The 22,783-nt window shown below is 49.4% G+C and overlaps 1 protein-coding gene across 3 annotated transcripts; it reads right to left on the bottom strand.

Annotated features, from left to right (window-relative positions):
- Positions 1-1,400: 1,400 nt before the first annotated feature.
- Positions 1,401-20,713, bottom strand: RAC1 (Rac family small GTPase 1). 3 transcript variants are annotated; one of them, XM_060405590.1, is made up of 7 exons: positions 12,049-12,139; positions 11,368-11,439; positions 8,831-8,948; positions 5,460-5,516; positions 4,055-4,117; positions 3,213-3,372; positions 1,401-3,031 (listed from the first exon to the last, which is right to left on the bottom strand). In XM_060405590.1, exons 3-7 carry the CDS (start codon positions 8,921-8,923, stop codon positions 2,901-2,903), a joined length of 504 nt encoding a protein of 167 aa, XP_060261573.1. In that variant the 5' UTR covers positions 8,924-8,948; positions 11,368-11,439; positions 12,049-12,139; the 3' UTR covers positions 1,401-2,900.
- Positions 20,714-22,783: the final 2,070 nt, after the last annotated feature.

Here is a 22,783-nt window from a genome sequence, read left to right as displayed (position 1 = left end):
CTAACCCGGCAAAGCCGAATAAATGAGTTTAAGAAAGCCAAAGAGATGTTCCTTTCATCCTGGAATTGTAGATTCAACCAAAAAATATCCAGGTACAATGAAGTTTTTTTCAAAGATATAAGAGCTCAAAAAATAGACAACCCACATATTTCTCAAGAAGCTCCTAGAAAATCCATCAAGATGAGAAAGTAAATTAGGAATGACCCCTTAGTCAAGATACAGAAAATAAAAGAACAGTAAGAGAAGCGGTGGTCAGAGGGCTCCATCCTCTAGGGAAACGAAAACTGATGGAACTTCTGGAGAGATCCAGATAACCGAGGGAGACATCAATGTTAGATTATCAGGTACACAGGAAACAGGGCAAACCAACTACCATCCCTAAGAAACCAGACTGCAGCAAAGGCAGGTTCTGTCACCACACGGCTGCGCGTCTCCGTGGCCGGGGCAACGCAGACACCTGGTACCAGCGCCAGCCAGCAGGACTGTGTCGAAGGAGTGGGAAAGGTGTGTTGAGGGTGGGAATGTCACAGGTGATGGCTAGAGCCAAAAATACAAGGAATAAGAGCATGCGGGTTAACCTGAGCCCGGGGGAGGAGAGAGATGGAGGTGCCATCAATCACCAGCGGCCAGGGAGTGAACTGAAGCCTCCAGAAAACCCCAAGGGGCCGGTTCTGGAGCACTTCCCATCCGTGAGCCTGTGGAGCTGTGGGGAGGGCACATACCCTGCCCTTCCCCCGCACCTGCCCCTCTAAGGCCTCTTCCATCTGGCTGTTCCCGAGTTACATCCTTTTATGATAAACTAGTCACCTGGTGAGAGAGAGAAGCATAGGATGTAGACATACTGTGGAGTCTGAAGTAACAAGAATTACTTAAAAGAACTCAAAATAGACCCCTCTGGGGAGGGTGTGAAAAGGAAAGAATAAACTGTTTTTGTAGCAAACCTTTAGATGTGGTCTTCAAACTACATTATTTATCTTTGATTAAAAAAAGAATAAAGAAAATTTTAAAAATCACTTCTAACATGCACTGTTGATAGTGTCAATCTAAGTTCAGGCTCCAGGAAGGATCTGACAGTCCGTCAGTCTCCACCTTACCCAGCTGCAAGCTGGTTTCACCACCAGCATCTTCAGCCGAGAGCTCTGGCCCGAGACGCCACCACCCGCATCCCCGTGTGGACATCGCCCGGGTCTTGACGGCCTGCACCAGCTCCGAAACCGAACATCCCTCAACAGCCCTTGTCTGCTGGCTGCTCCATCTTCTCCCCGTGGAGGGACCACTCCCTGTCCCCCCAGCATGAAAACATGACCGTCTCCAGCAACCCAGGGTTTTACAGTGAGGCAGGCAGACAGACACCAGAGGGTGGTTCCCCACGCTCTCAAAAACTCCAGTATTACCGGTCATATGATTCAAGGGTTTATTAAGTCATACATGCAAACATACTGCTAATCGCGTTAGCAAAAGGTCAATGTAAAAACACTCCACAATTCTGCAACTGTCAATTTAAAAAATTTTGTTCTAGTGGTTGAAAGGTCCAAGCTCGTATTCTTGCCAGTGAGTAAGTTGTACAGAACTTCGTTAGCAGGAGCACGGGGTTGGCGGAACCTCACAGACCCCAAGGAACACCGTTAGGGCAAGGAGAGGAAGCGTGTGCGCGCGGTGAGGCGAGAGGGGGCAGTGTCGTTACTCACGGGGCAGTGTCGGTCATCTGGCCAGGGACGCTGAGGCTCACAGTTGAGGAGTATCTGAACTATCTTGAAAACCATAATGCTGCAACACATGGTTTCTATACCTAGTTACTAGAAAACTAAGGAAAGCACTTGTTAGCTTTGAATAAAGCAACATGAAAACAGGAGTGCACTTTTACTAACCTACAAAAAAATTTTCGAATGCATATTCAGAAAGATTTTATAATACAAGGAGGCATATTGCTCATTAAGAATGGGTTCTATAAGAAAAGCACTTACTACGTTAGCAACTATGAGGATGACCAGGTCAAAGATGGATTAAATGCCCAATTTCAGAAGGGGTGGGCAGGTTTAAGGAAAAGGAAAAGCTTAAGAAAACACTCACTGATAATACCGACCTTTCTTCTTCATCTACCCCATTTGACAGAAATTAACCTTTTAAAACTTTTACCCGTGATGCTTTTAACAGTTTTAATGATTACGTGTACAATGTAGTGTAAATTAATCTCCACATTTTGTCAAAATACTGTCTCCATTCTTTGATCACAAGTGTTCCACACACTCCACCCCAGGGCACCCACGGACAGAGCAGAACACTCCATCACAGGGAGCACGGGATGAGAGTTCTGTTCAGAATCTCACAAAAGCTAAAACACTAACTCGTTTTAAAAAATCTCACTACAAAATCAAAAAGACTGATCCGAAGAGTGAGCTGCTGGCTCGTGCGCTCTGACGTACAGTACAGTGTTAGGGAGTGAACGCGGGCAGCTGCCGGGACTCGTTACGTGCAGCGTTTCAGGAAGGAGGCTGTGCGCGCTCTTCTCGCCTGAAACTCGTGAGCGAGGGTCTGCACCTCCCGCCTCCAAAGCTACAGTCTCTTCCAGACAAAGGTCTTCCCACAGCTTGGCGCTCAGTGTTCTTAGCCCAACAATGCAACTTAGTTCACAAGGTATTTTGGCAACTCTGAGCAAGAATAGGGGCTTTGAAAAATAAGGCTTTAAGGAAGCTTGTCATTTTAGGGCTGAACTTTAATAGAATGTGAAAGTTTGAACTCTTACACTTTAAACAAACAAAACCTAGAAATTACTGATTGGTTCAAAACGGTTTTATGGAAAAACTAATCTGTAACAAAAACTTGGCATTGAGTGCGAAGGCTCCACCGTTTGAGCAAAGCAAACAAAGGGTCCTGGGGGCGGACGGTGGGGGGGCGGACGTTCACAAGAGCAGGCACTTCCTCTTCCGCTTCTTGACGGGGGGTGGGCAGAGAACCGCCCGGATCGCCTCATCAAACACTGTCTTGAGGCCCCGCTGCGTGAGCGCCGAGCACTCCAGGTATTTGACGGCACCTGTGGGAAACACAGCCTCACCCTGGGATCGGGGCGCGGTGGCTCCCCCTCCCCACCCTGTGCACGGAGGGCTTCGATCCCCAAAGGCAGGCCAGACCCTGGGGCCACTGCCCAGGTGGGACTCCAGCCTCCACCACGAAAATAAAAACGGGGAAGCATGCGTGACAATGGGGTCTCATACCGATCTCCTTGGCCATGGCCAAGCCCTGCGGGTAGGTGATGGGCGTCAGCTTCTTCTCCTTCAGCTTCTCGATCGTATCTTTATCGTCCCTCAGGTCAAGTTTCGTCCCCACCAGGATGATGGGTGTGTTGGGACAGTGGTGTCGCACTTCAGGGTACCACTAGGTGCCGAGACAGGAGCGAGTCACCACTCTCCTTCAGGAAGCCCCGCGTCTGAACTACACCGCACAGGGCCCACCTGTGCCCACTACCCGCTCCATCACCGCATCCCCTCCGCCTGGCTCACCGCTCCAGAATCACCGCCTGGCTGTGGCCTGACCAGCAGCCTGGGCCTCGGGACCCACGACCCCCCTGGACAGCTCTACTCACTGAGAGCAAGGAGGACCGCCCCCAGCCACCTGGTTTCCAGTAAGACAGCCGGAGTTCCTAAGTCATCACAAAATCCCCCCCGCATTCAAACGATGAGCACACAGCTATCCCAACCCAGGCCTCAGCTCTGCTGCTGAGACCCCCACCAGACACGCCCCTGGGCCCACCTGAAGGGCCTCACACCCCCCAGCTTCACTCAGCTCATGAAACATGCCAGAGTATGAAGTATGGACATTTTTATTACACCAACTCCGAAGTGCTTCATTCTTTTCACAAGGAGCACAGCACTTCTGAATCAGACCCTGAATCTTCAGCACACAGCGTGCTCAAGGCATACACCTAAAAAGCCTATTACCTATATCAAAATCTGCCTAAGCAGTAGAATTAAGTAACTGAAAGTTTCTATACTTTTTAATATTTCTTCCCAAGACTGACATTATGTAACTGAATATTTTCCTAAAAAATCCCACTTACCTTTGCACGAACATTTTCAAATGATGCAGGACTCACAAGAGAAAAGCAAATTAAGAATACATCCTATAAAAAGAAAACACAAGGAGCCGTTGGGAAGAGTCCACAGCGAGCAAGGCACTTTGTTTCTCAGTGCAGCTGGGGGCGGACCACGAGCCCAGGGCACAGGTGGCACACAGCGGCCGGGAGCCTGCCCCCGACACCCCCTGGTGTGGCCAGCCCCCCAGACCAGAGCCTGCACGTGAAGCGGCTGTCACAGGGAGAAGGGGAGTGGGGACGGAATACGCTCAGTTCCTCAGTTACGCTACACAGCGACATCCGATCCAGACTCCAGGAGGCTCTGTCCCACCCTCCCCACTCCCAAGGGAATTAACAAGGCGCTCAGTTACTACACAGGGACAAGGTCAAGTGTCAGGGTCCTACACCAATATTTCTATTAAAAACATCAGCTACAAATGGCACGCTTTTCACTAAGCTCCCTACCAGAATGTTCACAAGGTCACAGGGTTCCAGTTAAACTGCTTCTTACAAACTGCCGTCCGCCCTGGCACCAAAGCCAGGCGCCCCTCGGGGAGGAGGACAGTCTGGGGTGGAGGCGGCGTCTCGCTGGCGGTCAGAGCTCCTGAGGCCAAGCACGGCCTCTGGAGAACCTGGAGTGAATCGTGGAAGGGCCAAGACTTGGACGGTCCTGGCGCTCCAGTGCTCAGCACTCCACACTCCCACTGTGGGGGGCGCAGGTCTGATCCCTGGTCAGGGAACGAAGACCCCGCATGTCGCATGGCTCCCCAAAAAGTGAAATTTAAGTCTCTACCTAAATGCCTAAGAGTCTCTAACAACGGCGGGTTTATGAGACATTTCCCTGGGAAGCTATGCTACATGGCGAATGGACACAGTCCCCATGCTAACCCCTCCTCCTCATCCAGTTGACCTCTTGCACCTGAAAGGAAGAGCATCCCACAGCAGCTTCTCATCAATGACACTGAGAGGCCAGCGCATGCACCAGCATGTCCGAGAATCACCAACACCCGGGCTGATCACAACACCCCCAAGCAGGGACAGGTGAGCTCCCCAGCACGCAGCCGCGCCCCACAGGCCCCGCACCGGACACCAAAGTGGGAGGAAGGAAGGAGCGCCCGCCGTGGGTGAGTCGTGCTCCTGCCAAGCACTGGGGCTGGGTGAGCCGCAGGGGTGCCCTGCACGACACCCTGCCTGGCCCTCGGGTGGGGCAGGAGGCAGTTCCCGGACTGCTGGACTGCAGCCAGAAGGCAGGCTGTCCCGCAAACCCCCCACCTTGAGTAGATCAAAGCACTCAAGGAATGTGAGGCTCAACAGGAAATCCTGGGAAAACTAAGTGACCCGAGAGAACAGGCAAAGCTGGAGGCTGAAGTCGATCCAAAGTTTTACATACGGCAATCGGCTTGTCTTTGCCCCTGGAAGGTATTTCCTTACCATACGTTTCTCCAACCTAGTAATGCACGAGAACTTTGTTTGAGTTTAGTAAAAAGCGAGAAGAAAGCCAATATAACCCACTACCTATTTTTCATCCGAATCCTGTCTCAACCCTCCCAAGGGACCTAAAGTACACGTTGATCCAGCGCGCCCGTGACGCCAGGCGCCACTGAATCACTCCATCGCCCTGGCCCACGGGGCACAAGGAGGTGCTCAGGAAGGTCAGAGACGGGGGAGACCCAGGGCAGGAAATCCTGGCGGCGGCGGGGGGGGGGGGATGGACACAGAGAGGTGCCCACCAAGCCCTGGCTTCTGCTCAGTGTGAAAGGGGCATCCTTCCCTCAACAAGGGCGCCCGTGGGTGACCGCACACCCTCGAAGCTCCCAGGCCAGGTTCTCAGACACGAGCCCAGCTGAAGCCAGCAGGAGAGGTGCCCATCTGCACAGCAGGCCTCCCAGCCAGGACACTATCCCAGAAGGTGGCCGGGTCTGAGGGACGCAACCTCGCACGGTGCAGCTCAAACCCAGGGACCTGCTCTGCTCAAAGAACAGCTCTTCTGTCCCAAGCACGTGGCGGGCCCGCCCGGAAGTGACCGTGCTGCCAGTGTTTGTCACCAGCTTTCAACTCACTCCTCTGTTCCCGTAAAAACGGAAAGACTTGCTCTCCAGCAAAGAACCTGGAATTCTCGAATGAAAAGAAAGGTAGCTGAGACAACTACTGTAATTTCATCTCCCCTAGGCTTCTCTGATTTACCATCTAGAGTGAACGTCAGTTTCTCTCACTATCCTGATTTACTCTATGGGCTCTTTCGGAAGCCTGGTCCTCGCAAAGCCTGGACGTGACGCCAAAGCTTCGCAATGACGCGGGGACTCACGAGGTCGGCAAACACTCGGTGTCAAAACACCCTCTGCCACATCTGCCCTACCCTCTCCCACTCTTCAGAACATCTTTCTGATGGAGGAGAGATGCCTTCCGTCCTACATTAGTTAACAGGATGCCATCCGCCTGCTCCTTCCTCCTTCCTTTTTCTGCCTGCAGCCCAAACACGGCTGGAAGAAAGCCCAGCGCTTCAGACAACTAAGGCTCAAGCGTCCCGCTGGCCCTTCCGAGTGGGTCAGAGCAGAGTCGAGGATGAGCCAGAGAGAGGCCTACAGGACGAACGGCCAAACCAGAGACTGGGTGTCGTTTATACCAGGTTCAGAGGTTTCTCTTTGCCAAGACAAAATCCAGTGCCAGGCTGCCACTTCCAGGGCCAGCTCCCCCTGGCAGGACACCCAGCCCAAAGGAAGGAGACTTTTCAGCGGCTCCCCCAGTAACCAACACAACCTGCTCATCCTCCGAGGAGTCAGGCAGGCCGAGCTGTAAAACGAGCTGGGGGCTCGCCCCCGGGGGCCTAAGCGGGCGGGTCACACACTGCGGTGCAGGCATCCATAGGAAGTGGTCCACTGCCCTCCTGAGGCGGACGTGGGAGGTCCAAGTCCAGGCCCCAGGAGGACAACACCCGCTTGGATTTCAGGCCCCGCTCGCTGAAGCTTGATCCCATTGGTCACTGACTTGCCAGATCACCTTGGACTCACTGCGAGTGGCTGCCTCCGAGAAAGAGGCCACACCCGTCCCTGGACCTCCTGAGTCACAGGAGACAGTTCTCCTTTCTCAGAAGTGACCTGCCACCTTCCAGATGGATCCAGTTGATTGAGGATCCTACTCTACCCCTGGAGAAGGAAATGGCAACCACTCCATGGACAGAGGAGTCTGGCAGGCTACGTAGTTTGTGTGGTCGCAAGAGTCAGACACAACTTAGCAACTAAACCAGCCAAGCAGCCTACTCTACCACTCAATGCAAATCCCACTGAAATCTGGACGCAGCAAGGAGCCACTTGGTATATAGTACTTCGCTAAATGTACTGAAGAATTCAAACTTTTTTGGTGATTATTGGTTCATTTTTAACAGATAATCACAGTTCACTTTTACCCACAGATTATCTGAAAAGCCAGCCAGTTCAAGCCGCCCAGTGTATGGTTTTGATCTTTGCTGACCACTGTTCGCAGAACTCAAAATAAAGGACAATCAGCAAAAATCTATAGGTCGAAGAAACTGTCCTTGATGATTCCTCTAGCAGAAAAGCAAGTGGAAAAGCCAATGACTTCTGCTTGGAAACAGGCATACTTCAAACACAAAAAAACAAGCTTTGGGTAGACTAGAATGAATTCATTCTTTTCACTCACACTCACTCCTCAGAACAAAGGGATATTTAAATCAGTCTTGAGGCGGAGGCCGGCCCTCTGAGGGGACGTCTCCCTGACCTTGAGCCCTCGGAAGACTGCGTGTTGCAGCTTCCCTCATCCTGACGCGCCTGGGAACCAAGAGGGCCTCCGGCTCCACCAGCCCAGCTGCACAAGCACAGAGAGGAACCCACCGGCAGACACACACGCCCAGGACCGTCCCAAGGGCTCCACCTGCACCTCACCCAAGCCTGCGAGGGAGCAGGGCGCGGTTCAAGGTGGAGACACCCGCCCCAACACAGGCGGGGGGCGGGGGGGGGGGACGGGGGGGAGCAGAGGGCAGGGTCTGAAACCCAGGAATTTGCTCAACTGCCTCTGGGCAAACTACCCCAGCCAGGTAGCCACAAAGTTGTCTTAAAAAGCACTTTTAACACAAAGGCGAGACATGTAACAAGAAGGAAATAGCACAAGACAACTGCTTATATAGAGAAAACTGGCTTCAGACCACATGTCCACCAGCTTACTGGCCTAACTGTAAGCAGCCGGTAATAGAGACCAGCTAGTTAGCTGATGTGCAGGCAAGCCCAAGCTAACAGCTGTCAGGCTGGACACAGCAGACACGTTGTAAAGCTGCAACTTCCACTTAAGAAGATTTAGGTTCTAAAGCTGCAAAAATATATTTTATAGAAAAACAGTATTAAATCGATAGGGTTACTTACTAACTTGATCTAAAGCAGCCTTCATCTTCACTGCTTAATTTGCTTCTGTGGTACAAAACTGTCACAAAGCAAACTAATTGGGAAGCTAACTGTTCTTAAAACAGTTTTGCCAAAACAAAACAGCACCTATTTTGCATGGCTGCGCCAAAACGACACGAGGAATGTAGACTGCACACCACCCGAGTCAATACTGAGGACACTCAGCGTACAGACAAGCAGGCAAAGCCCCGATTTGCATCTAGGCAGATACTACTGAAGCAATTCAATGTAATTTGTTACTACTCAGCATACCCAAAAGATGGCAATATAGGCAAATCGAGAAGTGGTATGAATTAATGAAACCGTCAGGACGTTTAAAGGACACTTTACAATCAGTCGGGCTCCTTACTGTCTGCGGGTAGGACAGGGGACGTAATCGGTCATAATCTTCTTGTCCGGCTGTGTCCCACAAGCCCAGATTCACGGGTTTTCCATCCACCATGACATTGGCAGAGTAGTTGTCAAAGCTGCGGAACAGAGGGAAAACAGTTAACCTCCAGCCAGGAGCCAGGCACCCCTGGGGCACAGCGGCGCCAGACGGCCAGGATGCCCGGCCCTGCCAGCAGGTACGCAGGGGAGGGAAATGGGAGCTGGGGTGTGAGGGCACGAGCTACTGAATTCAACCAGGACAGGTCTCTGTTGGCATCAGAAACCTGCCTGCCCATGATGAAGAAAATGCTGAGGTCTCTCCCCAGGAAGAAACTGAAGTATCCAAACCCCACGGGCTGGGTGTTCTGTGCACACTCGAGTCGCCCTCAGTCAGGGGCACCCAGCAGAGCTGCACTGGCCCTGTTTCCAGAACACCTCCTGCAGCCCTGACCTGGGTGAGGCTGGTCCCCAGCTGAGCCTTGGTGACCCACGCTGTGACCTGTGTGCGGGGTCAGACCCGGGAAGCGGCCGGGCACGCACATGGGTTTAGATTGAGGCTGCTACGCGCAAATGAAGTCCCTGTGACAGGAGGAGGCCCAGAAAGCCTACAGGCTGACGGGGAGAAATAAGGAGGACACTAAAACACTATGCCGAGTGCCATGAATCCACTGACACCGGGCATTGCGAGGTACACCGGGGCACGTGCCCAGCAGAACGCACTCTGTCAGCCTTTAAAGTCAAGTCCCAGAATTGATTTCCGCATGCTTAAGACTAAAGCTTAGGACCTCACTACACTGAGACAGCAAAGTCATGGGCTGAGTGGGTTCCAGTGTGGTTTATGCAAGTTCATGGCCAAACCAGCTTTCATACAGAAAAGGCCTCAAATGCTGTACTGCTACTTCAGTGAGAAGAGGAACCATCATTCAATAAGTGGTACAAAAATGGTATCAGAATCTGCAAGTAAGAATCAGGTGCTTGCCTCTTACCATACATACCAAAAAATAAATTCCAAGTGAATGAAAGATAAAACTAGAGCGATAAAAACCTTGAGGGGAGGGGAAACGAGGGACTATTTTTTAATAAGACATTAAACTCAGGGAAGAGGGAGAATGGCATATTTATATAAAAACGCAGAGAATACTGAGTTCTAAGACAAGTGAGAGACAGGGATGAGTATTTTTCATACACAGAAGTTCCATCAGTACAGAGAATTTCCAGTGGGAAAACAAGCAAGAGATTTGGACAGGCAACTCACAGAAGATTACGCATGGACAGGAAACTCAAGGTTTCAACCTCACCGGTGACCAGAAATGCAAATAACGCGGTCACTGTTTTCAGCCCATGTTCACCACAGTAGGTAGGAAAGGGCTGTTTCCGTCACCGCTGCTCAAAGTGACAGCATCTGGAACAGCAACCGTGTGGCGTCTACTGAAACTGAAAACATCCCATTCCTTCTGATTTGCCAGTTCCTCCAACAAGCCATCACGTGTGCACAAAGACGCGTGCAGTCATGTTTCCACAGCACTGTTTGCAAGTGGCCAGAGTCGGGCCCACCACAGGACCTCCGAGTCATCAGCAGCTCCACCTACACGTGGAGACGAGGGAAGTCCCCACCACAAATTCTGGACTGTGTGATGCCACTTGCACGCACGCGCATACACACACGCACACGCGCACACACACAGGACTCAGGCCGAGTGCACACACACATGCGCGCACACACAAGGGACGCTTAGGCCCACTGCACACGCGCACGTACACACATGCATGCGCACACATGCACGCACACACACACGGGACGCTTAGGCTGAGTGCGGTGCTACGGAGGTAAGCACCGCGGGAACAGAGCACCTCCGCCCCAGCGGGCAGTGAGGATCCTGGCCCCGGCCCAGGCGCAGCCTCGGAAGCTCCCTGGTGACCATCAGCAGAGAGGCCCTTTTCCGTCCCCACTCGAGTCTGCTGCCAAAAAGGGACCCAGCAGCTCAGCAGCTGGTCCTCCCATCCGCCCCCGCAGCCTACACCCACCACACACAGCCACACCCCACACACACAGCCCCACACACCCTGGTTTCAATTCCAAAGCCCAAAAGTCAACAATGACATGTAACCGTTGGACTGCTCCCCAGAAAAGGCCAATTAAGCCATAATGGACCTTTTGTTCCAGTTCCTTGACCCTTTACACAGAAAGCCACTTATCCGAAACTCTTACACTATCCAGTCTCTGAACTTCAAAGGTGGTTTAACTTTCATTTCCTAAATATCTGAAAATCAATTAGAAAAGCTGTGTGCTTTGTCATCATGCAGAAACTATATAAAAAAAGAGAAAGTTATTTTTTTTCAAGTCCAAATATCTTATAATTAGACCTCAGTGACTGAGGAGAAAATTAACCACTTTACTTAAGGATTTAGAAAGGCAGAGCAGAGGAAAGGTCAATGGAATAATTTAAACACACACACACACACACACACACACATTATCACGGACAAGTTAATCCCAGGTTAACTCAGGATACTTACACAGTGGGGATATATTCTCCAGGAAATGCATTGGTAGTGTAACTGATCAGGAGGCAAGTCTTACCCACAGCTCTATAGAGACAGGGGGGAAAAAAATGATGTAAGTTCCTTAGTCAACATAAGTGCAATCTCAGCTTTCATCATTCAGTGAAAATAACTTACAGAAAAATCAGGAAGTATACATCAAATATTAAAGCATTAAAGAAAACAGTTTCTAAGACCTTTAATACTATTTTTATCCTGGAATTTAAAGCAAACAAACTAGAACTACTCAGAAAGGCCGAGTCTGGAGGCTTCGCATTGTTTTCAGTTCCAGCTATTTGCACTGGTGGTTGAGAAAACAGCTGTTGGAAAGCACAAGGTTCAAGAGGAACGGTATTTTTAAACGGGAAGTCTTGGGAATTCCCTGGTAGTCCAGTGGCTAAGACTCCGCGCTGCCACTGCAGACGGCCCGGGTTCAATCCCGGGTCAGAGAACTAGATCCCAGAAGCTGCAGCTGCCACATCCCACAGCTGAAGACGCTGTGTGCCGAAACGAAGACCTGCTGCAGCCAAATAAATCAATACAAAAATTTAAAACATGAAAAAATAAAAAATAAACAGGTCTCTTCTGCGAACACCTCTAGAAGCCTTTCATCAAGAATCTGCAAATCTACCCTCAAGTTATCCGCTGAATACTAACTTGCAGACGTCCACTGTCTGCTGCCTCCGAGGGGCGGCTCAAACCCACCACCTCAAGCCTTCCCTCTGGCCATCGAAGAGGCCAGGTCTCTAAGGAGAGCGCTTAGTCACCCACCCCACACGCCACAGCACCGCCTGCTAGTTCATCCGCATTCCTGCGCCTCCTCCCCACCCCCACCCTCAAATCGCACCATAAACTTTTGGAGCAAGCAGTTAACACACTATGTTCCAGACAGATTAATGAACGGCTCAGGGACGGTGGAGTCAATCTCCCAAACAGCTGTGAAGAGATCTAGCAGAGAAAAGCGCAGGAACACAGGAGGGCCTCCCACACACAACTGCAAGCCCGCACGGGGCCCCAGGGCTGTGAGGAAGGCCTCCTGACCACTTGAAAGGGGAATCCCCTGGTCGGGAAGACTTTCTAAAGGAGGCAATGGCACCCCACTCCAGTACCCTTGCCTGGGAAATCCCATGGACAGAGGAGCCTGGCGGGCTACAGTCCACAGGGGAGGGTCGCAAAAGAGTAGCACACGTGGTAGCAACTGAACAGCAACATCACCTGGACGCTAAGTTGATCGCCGCACCACCAGCCAGCAGGTGTGCCTGCTAAGTTGCTCAGTCGTGTCCGACTCTTGTGCCCCCATGGACTGTAGCCCATCAGGTTCCTCGATCCATGGGATTCTCCAGGCAAGGATACTGGAGTGGGTGGCCATGCCCTCCTCCAGACCCAGGGATCAAACCTGTCGGCTCCTGCACTGCAGGCGGCTTCTTAACCACTGAGCCACTGCAGATACCTGGCCGACACACAGTCTCCAAACTGTACAACACTCCCACGGTGGCTTTGGGGGCTTCTCAGAGTCCCGGGCCTCACTCACCAAACAAGTGCTCTCTCAGGCCCGGCTCCCTGTGCTCCTCTGTGGCTCACCAAGGCCACGAGATACACTGGCGTGCAGGAGTCCTAAGACTTTGCTGTTCAATCTCGACTAGTATCAATTAGGACAACCATAAGGAAGTTAAGTGCTTTCTTCTTTTCCTTACACTCTTAGCTTAAGGCAAAAACCTCTCAACAAGGGCAGATTACAGGCCCAGGCGGTCCTGCCAATACTTGCTTTACTCATAACATTACTAAGGCTAAACAAAAGCTGGAACTCCCCCACCCCAAAGACCTCACAGTCAAACATGACATCATCAGGGGCTTCTGTCCAACTCCTAAAGGCTTTCTAAACAGAAATGACTCACTGGCCATACATTTTGTTGAAACCTTAGAGTGGAGTCTGAGATTCAAAGTCACTGCCCGGATGTGTGACCCACAGGCAACTCTACCACTTACTGGCTGAATTTTTTAAGTTTCAGCTTCCTTATGCCTTGGTTTCCTCAGCTGGTGGCTCAGATGGTAAAGTGTCTGCCTACAATGTGGGAAACCTGGGTTCGATCCCTGGGTCGGGAAGATCCTCTGGAGAAGGAAATGGCAGCCCACTCCAGTACCCTTGCCTGGAAAATCCCACGGACGGAGGAGTGTGGTAGACTACAGTCCATGGGGTCACAAAGAGTAGGACACTACTGAGCGACTTCACGACTTCACTTTCCTCAGCTGTAAGATGGATGCAAAACTACCGACCTCAGCCCAAAACTACTGTGAGCACTGATTCAATTTCAGCTACACCAACCAACCGCATGGTATGCCAGGAAGTATACTAGGTGCTAAAGATAGTGTCATGAACAGGATCTCATGGGACTTAGGCAGTTTTAGTAAGCTAAAAAATGAAACACGTGTTCCTTACGTAACATTTTAGATGTGATAAGTGTTGTTAAAGATGTTCTGGAAATGTACAGTGCAGGGATCCAACCTTGTCTTGGGGGCAGAGGAGGCTGCAACATCACTGAGGCTGATGAGTGGGGCACGAAGGGAGGAACATTCTAGGTAGAAGCAACAGCATGTGGGGAGGCCCGGACTGCAGGAAGCCCAGTAAAGCTGAAGGATGAAGAACGACGGGGGAAGCAGCAGAGGGAAATCTGAGGCGGCTGTCATTTCTTCTCGAGACCTGGAACTTGATCCTACTTGCGAAGTGACAGAAGATTTTTAGTTGCCAAGAAATCATTAGATTTGCATTTTCAGAAGAAGCCTCTCTGGGCAGTGTGGGAAGAGGACTCAAGAAGCTGAGACTGGGGGCAGAAAACAAGGAAGCAGCTGCCGCTGTGTTCCAGGAACCGATGCCGTGGCCTGGACCACGGCGGGGGTTTTAGGGTGCAGAGGAGCGGGCTGTTCAGAGAGCTACCAGGTCAGGAGGCGGGATAAACACAGCTCGGCCAGGGGCTGCAGTGGTAGCTGAGGAAGAGAGCGCACTTTAAGGCTGTGAAGAGTGAGTATCTTTTCAAAACTGCAAGTGCTGTTGTGTAAAAATGTTAACAGTCACCACCTCTTAATGTCACAGGGAAGTAGCGCCGAAGGTTTTAAATGCTGCGTTAAAAGCATCACAGTTTCACTTCTAGAGCCCTCCTAAGGCTCTGTTATGTATAAGGAACAAAGCCATCACTACAAACACCAATTGTTTTAAATACGCCAAAATTCCTTTTCCTGAACCTTGATCTTCAGCTGAAGCTTCATCTTTCGAAAGGCTCAACAGTAAAGGACCCCAAGGTACTGGTATCACCTGATAGTAATTGGAGATTTTATTACCAATCTTCCTTTAGATATAAACATGCATTCTCTAAGAAAATTAGTAAAGTATAAAGTTCTGACTTTTAAATAAGTACATGTCCAACTTTTGATTTAAATGTTTACTTAATTTTAGAAAAAGAGAAAGAAAAGGGTTATTTACCTCCCATTAGCGTTTATTCAATCCTGTTAAACACACTCCACAAATAAATGCTACAAGCTACAGGCCACAGTCAACAGCGGCTCTAGACAGAGTCCCGCTTCTTCTGCAGGAAGAATGGGAGCAGCACCTGGTTAGTCTTTGACTGGACACTGCTGCGGGATTTCTGGAAGCTACTATTTACTTAGGAACTTCCAATTTTATACATATAACCACTCAGTTCACTCACTTTTTAATCCCCTCCCCCCTTTTTTTTTCTCGGGAGCATGAGTCTGCCAGGAGAATGTTCACATGAGCGCTCTTCTCAAATTTAAGAAGTAGTTTACTCATTTGTGATAAATAATCACAACTGCTACTGGCTCTTTTACTGGCTAAAAAGTTGACAAAGCAGATAGAACATGCTTATCTCCTGGTTCTGAGTGACAGCAAGTCACCACAGCATTTTAATCTAACGGGAACTGAGCACATTTAAGCATGTGCAATCAACAAATCTGGAAACACTGGCAATTTCCTCCCATTAAAATAGGGATGGACTATCCCTGCTGGCCCAGTGGTTAGGACTTGGCGTCCACTGACGGGTGGCACAAGTTCCATCCCTGATTCGGGAACTAAGATCCTCACATGCTGCCTGGAACAGCCAAACAAAACAAAACCAAACAAACAAACAAACAAAAAAGGAAACTCAAAAACAAGAAGATTCTGCATTGCATTAAAAAAAACAAAAAACAAAAACACACCCACTGGTCTCTCCGTAGGACAGAAAAACCAGATTTCTCCAGTGACTACTGTAAACCTAAATAAGGAACCTGTATTGCTGCCTGAAAGTACCTAGATCTTTTCCCCCCGTTTTATTGAGGCTTAACTGACACACAGCACTATGTAAGTTTAAGGTGTTTAATTTCTATACATCAGGAAATGATTACCACAGTAGATTTAGTGAACATCCATCATGACCCAGCATAAAAGAAATAGAAAATTTTTCCCTTTTGATGGAAACTCTTAGGATTTATTCTCTCAAGAACTTTCATCTATTAAGGTACAGCAGTGTTAATTATCATTTGCTACATTTCATCCCTAGCACTTACTTATAACAGGAAGTTTGTTCCTTCTCACCACCTTCTAATCCCCCAACCCCTAAGAATACCTAGGATCTTAACAACAAATTAACAGAACAGGATGGATCATGAAATGATGCTAAAGCTGAAGCTCCAGTACTTTGGCCACCTCATGCGAAGAGTTGACTCAATGGAAAAGACTCTGACGCTGGGAGTGATTGGGGGCAGGAGGAGAAGGGGACGACAGAGAATGAGATGGCTGGATGGCATCACGGACTCGATGGACGTGAGTCTGAGTGAACTCCGGGAGATGGTGATGGACAGGGAGGCCTGGCGTGCTGCGATTCATGGGGTCGCAAAGAGTCGGACACTACTGAGCGACTGAACTGAACTGAACTGAATACTTATTGCATTAATGAAAGACCCTGAATGAAAGTCCTCTTTATGCTGAGAAATGGGGTTTGGGGACTCTTAACACTAAGCCTAAATGTATAATTACCCAAAGAGTAAGCTCAGAAATTGTATGAATTTAGCAATTTAGTGCTACCAAAACACAAAACCCTAGCTGCAATGCCCCTGACGTCCTGCCACCAACAGGAGACATCCCAACCAACTAACAGAAAGCCAGTCGTTATCACCACGGAGACTCCAAAACGTTCAGATGCTGAACACTGAAGTTACCAGAACACTCAAGGCTGAAGATGTCACCTCTCACAGAGCTTGAATCCGAAGCGGCCATTACTAGAGAATGTCCTAGAACCATCCAGCCTAACCCTGGGGTAGCTGATTACATGTGTCGGCTAAGGATGCAGAGTTCAAAACCAGGAATTCATATTTCGGATTACTCCCATTCTTCCCAAATCAACTTCTGTTATCAAATCCTCTTAAACTATTGCCCCCAAATGGGAACAACTTCCCATGAGATACAGTGAATAGAGCAAACTGTCGGTTACAGAATCTAAGCGGTGGGTATGTGAGTGTTCAACGCATTATTCTTTCAACTTTTCCATGTTTGACATTTTTCATATTAAGAAGCTGGAGGAAACAGTCCCATCTGGTGATATGTGCTACCTGCCCTGGGAGCAGGATTCCTGGTAAAATACCCCCTTTGTAGGAGACTACAATTATACGTTAGAGCTTCCTGGTGATGCAGAGGTGAGAAAGTACACAGACACAGCTGACTAACACAGCTGACTAAGGCAATATAAACAGTGGCTTTAAGGTTTCTCAAAACGGACTCCTGACACTCTTCCACTGAACCTAACCCCAAACATTTAGCTGGCATTATCACCCGAAATTAAAAAGAAAAATTATAATACAATATAATTATACCAACCAAGATCAAATACTAAATGTAAATTTGGGATAAAAATACACAAAGGCAATTCACGAAGAGCTGAAACAAACTCTTGGATCATGCCACAGCTGCTTGTTCAATGAAGTGGGCAGGAGCCAGGAGTGTACATTCCTATCAAGATGACATCACGGAAGGCATTTCTCAAGCTCAACTAAAAAAATTCCTGGACAGCAATGTCTAAATTAGACACTGGGCTGGATAGACCTCTAGCGCCATCTGGAATAAAATGGGGGGGAGGGGTCAAGTCACCCCCAACCCCAAATCAAACAGTCAAAAAAACCCACAATTAAAAATTCATAAATATTTGAGTATGAGATGCTGTCTCACCCAAGTAAAGCTGAGTGAAAATTGAGGGACAGAGGTTCCCCCAAATTAGTCACAAAACCTGTGTTCAGAAGGACAGACTCAGGCTTCATGGAAAAATTAACAGAATTAAAAAGTATCAAAACTTATCTCACATTTTATCCTCAATACCAACTGAACTGCTGTACAGAAAATAATCCATTAGAAGAATATAGGCTAATTGGTGATAATTATAATACAGTTAGGACACAGCCTTTAACCATAATTCCCAAGAATATTTTTAAAATAAGGAAGCTTGCAATTTGTGGAACCTCAACGAGTTGGCCCTCCCTGTTTAAACTGCCCCAATTGCCTGAAATTCCACAACATTAAGCAACTTCTTCCCTCACAAAATTTAGATCTGCACTTTACAGCTTTTAACAGTTTTTAAACAAAATATTCCTACAAGGAATATATTTTATTCAGACAAAAGAAAAACAATTTTTTTTGGTGGAAAAAGTATTATCTAGATTGTTCACTGAGGCAATATTTGCTCTGTGTTCACCAATAATTTAAAGTATTGATAACATAGCTCAAGGTTTGTTTGTTTGTTTTTCATAAAGGTGCGTTTCACTTCTAATGTCAGCATCAATGTTCAAATACAGTATTGAAAAACTGGCAGAGGGGGTTTCCCTGGCAGCTCAGTGGTAAAGAATCCGCCTGCCGACGCAGAGGACAGGGTTTGATCCCTGGTCCGGGAAGATCCCGCATGCCGCATGCCGCGCAGAGGCTAAGCCCAGGCGCCACAACCACTGAGCCTGCGCTCTGGAGTCGAGAAGCCGCTACTGAAGCCCGAGCACCCCGACTGGAGAGCGCTCCCCCCAAAACTAGAGAATAGCCCTCCGTGCAGCAGAAGACCCAGCACAAACAAAAACAAGCAATTTTTAAAAACTGACAGAAAACTCAGGGCCACTGTTTTATGCCTAACACTCTCTTCCCAGAGCACAGCAGTACCTCAGAGTAATAAAAACAGCAATAATAATCAAGAAATACTGACATCTGGCACTCACTGAGCACTGGGGAGGGGCCAGGCACCTGTGAGGCACTGACTTACTATCCAGTACCTTGTTGAATCCTCACATTTCCCCCTGAGGCACCTCTCTTGGGGGATGTGTGATCTGCTCAGGGCTTCCCCCCAAGTGGTGAGGTGGCGATTTGACCCCACAGGAGGCATTCAACAAGTATCTCACCAGATAAACAGGCCAATGCAAACAGCAGAGACCCACAATCTGTACCTGTGATTCAGTAAACTGACTATATCATGTGCTTGTATTTCTTGTATTTTTAAATCTTTCAAAGATTATATTCTAGAGTTAGATAATGGACTACCAGCGATTTGACTTTTTAAAAAACTGGCATGAATTACTGATCGTGCATTTTTTAACTTTTAAAGGAAATCCAGTTCATTTACAATGTTCCTGAGACAATAACATACGTTATACTTCAGGAGCAGAAGGATCCAAACTTCACTTAAATGCATTTAGTGATTTCACCCTTAAACCCATTGAGTGAACATCCTCCCCACCCCCACCCCCGCAAAATTAAAGCTTTCTTTCAATGGGTTAAAAAAAGAACAAGCACCATACATATTTCTACGTAGAAACTTACAATTTCTGATTATCTTGACAGAAGGATGAAGTGTTAATAATCTTTCACATTTGTGAGCCTGACAAACCATACAGAGGGCATCTTTAAAAAAAAAAAATCAGTCGTCTGATTGTGTTCAGGGATCTGAATTAGATACAGAAACAAGTTCAAATGTCTAATTTACAACGCTCTCAAGAAACCGACACCGAGATCTCGTAAATTCATCCAGAGGCATAAAAGCACCATCGACCCTAATGATAAGTTTGGGGAACAGGGATTCCACGACTCTCCAACTTTACAAGACTCCAAATAGGTGCCAGCTGCATTCTGACTTTGTTGCAACGGGTAGTAACTCTTGGAGCCTCCTTGTTAACGCTCCTCTACTCGAGCAATGCTGAGACGCACAGTTTTTCTGGGATCACACTGAGATTCTTGTTCCAAGGGGAGAAAAAAACACTGCATAAGACAAGTCTTGTCTCCCTCGAGGGCCTGGATCCACCACAGACAGTAATGAAAAGAAATGCCTTGAGTCACAGGGCAGCCCGGCTCAGGGAGCCTGTTCTACGACATCCCATACCTAATGCATGAAGCAGAGACCAATTTTTTTTTTTTTTAATGATCCCATCACGTTCAGAGAAAGGAACAGTCTTAATCACACCCAGTTCCTCCCAGCTGGAAATCCTAAAAGTTTCTCCACCTTAATAGCAACAGTCACTTTTTAAATAGTCAGAAAAGTGTCTAAGTATCAGCGGAAGGCACCCCCTGGTAAATCAGTTGAGGGTCCCCACACCAGCCGGTGCGTGCACAGACTCCTCCAATACGACCGACCAGAGGCCGCCGGGACCTACGGAAGGTCTCAATGCAGCTCGAGAGGTTAATGGGAAAACCAAAAGAGAATTCTGTTTTTTCTTTTTTAAAGAAAGGCAACTCCCTGAACCCACCCAATCTTCGGGCAAATGAGGGTGGGTGGCGGCGCGGGGCGAGTTCTGCCGGGCGGTCAGCGGCCCGGGAGAAAGCGGGAGGGTGGAGTTCACTTTCCCTCCCGCCGCCGATCGCCGATTCCCTCCCTCCCCCACCGAAAAGAGAGCGCGAGCCGGAACCAGGCCCGCGCCGCCGGGTCCCGAGGAGGGTGGCGGCTCGCGCCCCGCGCCCCGCGCCCCTGGCCCGGGGGAGGCCCGGCCGGGCCCCCGGCGAACCCGCGGCGCCCGCCCGCCCGCCGCCCGGCCCCAGCCCCCGGCCCCCGACCCCCGGCCCGGCGCGCGCACTCACCCGTCTCCCACCACCACACACTTGATGGCCTGCATCTGGGCCGCTCGCTGGGCCGCGGCGGCGGCGGCGGCCGGGCGCTGCGGAGAAAGGCGGCGAGCTCGGGGAGAGGCGGGCGGGCGGGCGCGCGGCTGCGGGCGGCAGGGCGCGGGGTGCCGGGGCCGCTGTCCACGCCGCCTCGCCCTCCGCCGACGGAACGCCGGAGCCCAGCGGCAGCCACCACCCAAAGCTGGGGAAAACTGCAGAGAAACAGGAAATGGCCGCTCCACTCACATCCGGCCTCCCCTCCCCCGCGCCGGCGCCGCCGCTCCCAGGCTCCGGGGCGGGGCCGCTCCCGCCCGCGCGGCTCCCGGGCTCCTCTGGGCTTCGGGGGACGCTCGGGAACGTTCGGCGACGCTCGGCTCCGACCGCCGGCCGCGGGGCGCGCAGGGGCGGGCCTGCCGCCATCTTTGTGCGCTCGCGTGACGGTCCTGGCCCCGCCCCGCGCCACCTGCCCGGGTTCTAGCCCCAGGAGGGCTCTGCCTCCCGCGGGCCGGTTCCCCCAGCCCCTGACCATCTCTTGGGGAGGCCGTCTGAGGGCCGGCGAAAGTGTTAGTCGCTCAGCAGTGTCTGATTGTTTGCGACTCCATGGATAGTAGCCCTCCAGGCTCCTCTTTCCATGGGATTCTCCAGGCAAGAACACTGCAGTGGGCAGCCATTCCCTTCTCCAGGGGATCTTCCCGACCCGGGGATTGAACCCGGGGCTCGAACCCGGGGCTCCTGCATTGCAGGCAGATTCTTTATTACCTGAGCCATCAGGGAATCAAATCCGTTTATTATGTGATCCCTGTAACTTAGGTGATGACAAGGTCCTAGAAAATTTGGGAGCCTGCCATTAGTCAAAGATAACTAAATTCATTAAGCCAAAAATATGTTGAACTTTCCTCCCTTGCATATACATTTTCTAATAATTACTTTTCATGCCTTGAGCGTTTACTATTTCCTACTGCTTTGCACCAAGTTCTGGAGATAATGACCTGTTAGCAGACTGTTAAAGTGCGAATATTTTGGTATTATGTTTTAAGCAGAATTGGAAAGTCATACTGAATAATTGTTAGAACATTTTTCACGGCTGCTTACTTTTCATTCCTTTATGCACATGTGCCTGTGGCTATTTGCTTCAGTCCCTAAATCATGCCTGACTTTTTCAACCCCATGGATAGTCGTCCACCAGCCTCCTCAGTCCATGGGATTTCCCAGGCAAGAATACTGGAGTGGGTTGTTGTTTCCTTCTCAGTAGAATCCTCCGCCTTCCTGTGCCTTAATTTAACCAATTTGTCTGCTATGGGGCAGTCCTGTTGTCCCTATTGATAATGAATGGTGCAATGAAGGCATTTATACAAGACTTTCTATAGTTTCGTTTCTTTGGACAGCATTCCCGAAAAAATGGAATTACTGGGCTAATAGAGGTGAATTCTTTTTTAATCTTTAAAAATTATTTATTTATTTATGTGGTTGGGCTGAGTCTTAGTTGCAGCTTGCAGAGTCATAGTTGTGGCTTGTGGGATCCAGTTCCCCTACCAGGGATCAAACCCAGGCCCCCCGCATTGGGAGTACAGAGTCATAGCCACCCCGGAAGACGCAGGTGAATGTTTTTTAAAGCTTTGACATGTGTTGCGGCCTTGTCCTCTTGCAAGGTGATAACCAGTTCACACTCCTCTTACCCTCTGATAATGGATCTTCCAAGGGAGTTACTTCCAAGGATATGTCCATCTTGTAGGTCTTCTCTCACTGTAATTCATTCTGTTGTTCAGTATTACAACAATTTTTCTGACATCAGACCTTTTCAATACAAGTTTTTTTAAAGCATTTTTGTTTTGCATTATTTCAAAATAAACATGTTCCCCAAGCAAGGCATCTCTTCTTTGTTCATTAAGCTCCCTCTTGAAGAGGGGTTGAGGTTTCCAGGACAACTGAGTGACTGTGGCCCCTTTGCTGATAGAAATATCCAGGGAATCTATGACAAACTTCAACAACTAAGTGTAATTACCTTCTTATCTTTAGACTAGGAGCAAGTCAAAGGGTGGAGCCTCAGGTGAATAATTGAACTGAGCAAACATTTCAGTGCTGCTGTTGCATAATGGACCGATAAGAAATGAACCAGGGACACATTAGACAGGATTTCAGGCCCTTTGTGCTAAGCATTCGGAATGTGGCCGAAACCTGGCCCCTGATCACTACTGCCAAATAGAAACATGGCCCCTGATCACCACTGCCAAAGAGAAACGTGGCCCCCGTTTTGGGTGAAGTGGGAAAGTGCAGCTTTTACTGCTT

Source organism: Ovis aries, chromosome 24 (genome assembly GCF_016772045.2).
Source record: "Ovis aries strain OAR_USU_Benz2616 breed Rambouillet chromosome 24, ARS-UI_Ramb_v3.0, whole genome shotgun sequence".
NCBI lineage: Eukaryota > Metazoa > Chordata > Mammalia > Artiodactyla > Bovidae > Ovis > Ovis aries.
Note: the sequence above shows the minus strand (reverse complement) of the source record. Positions and strands in the feature narration are given on the sequence as shown.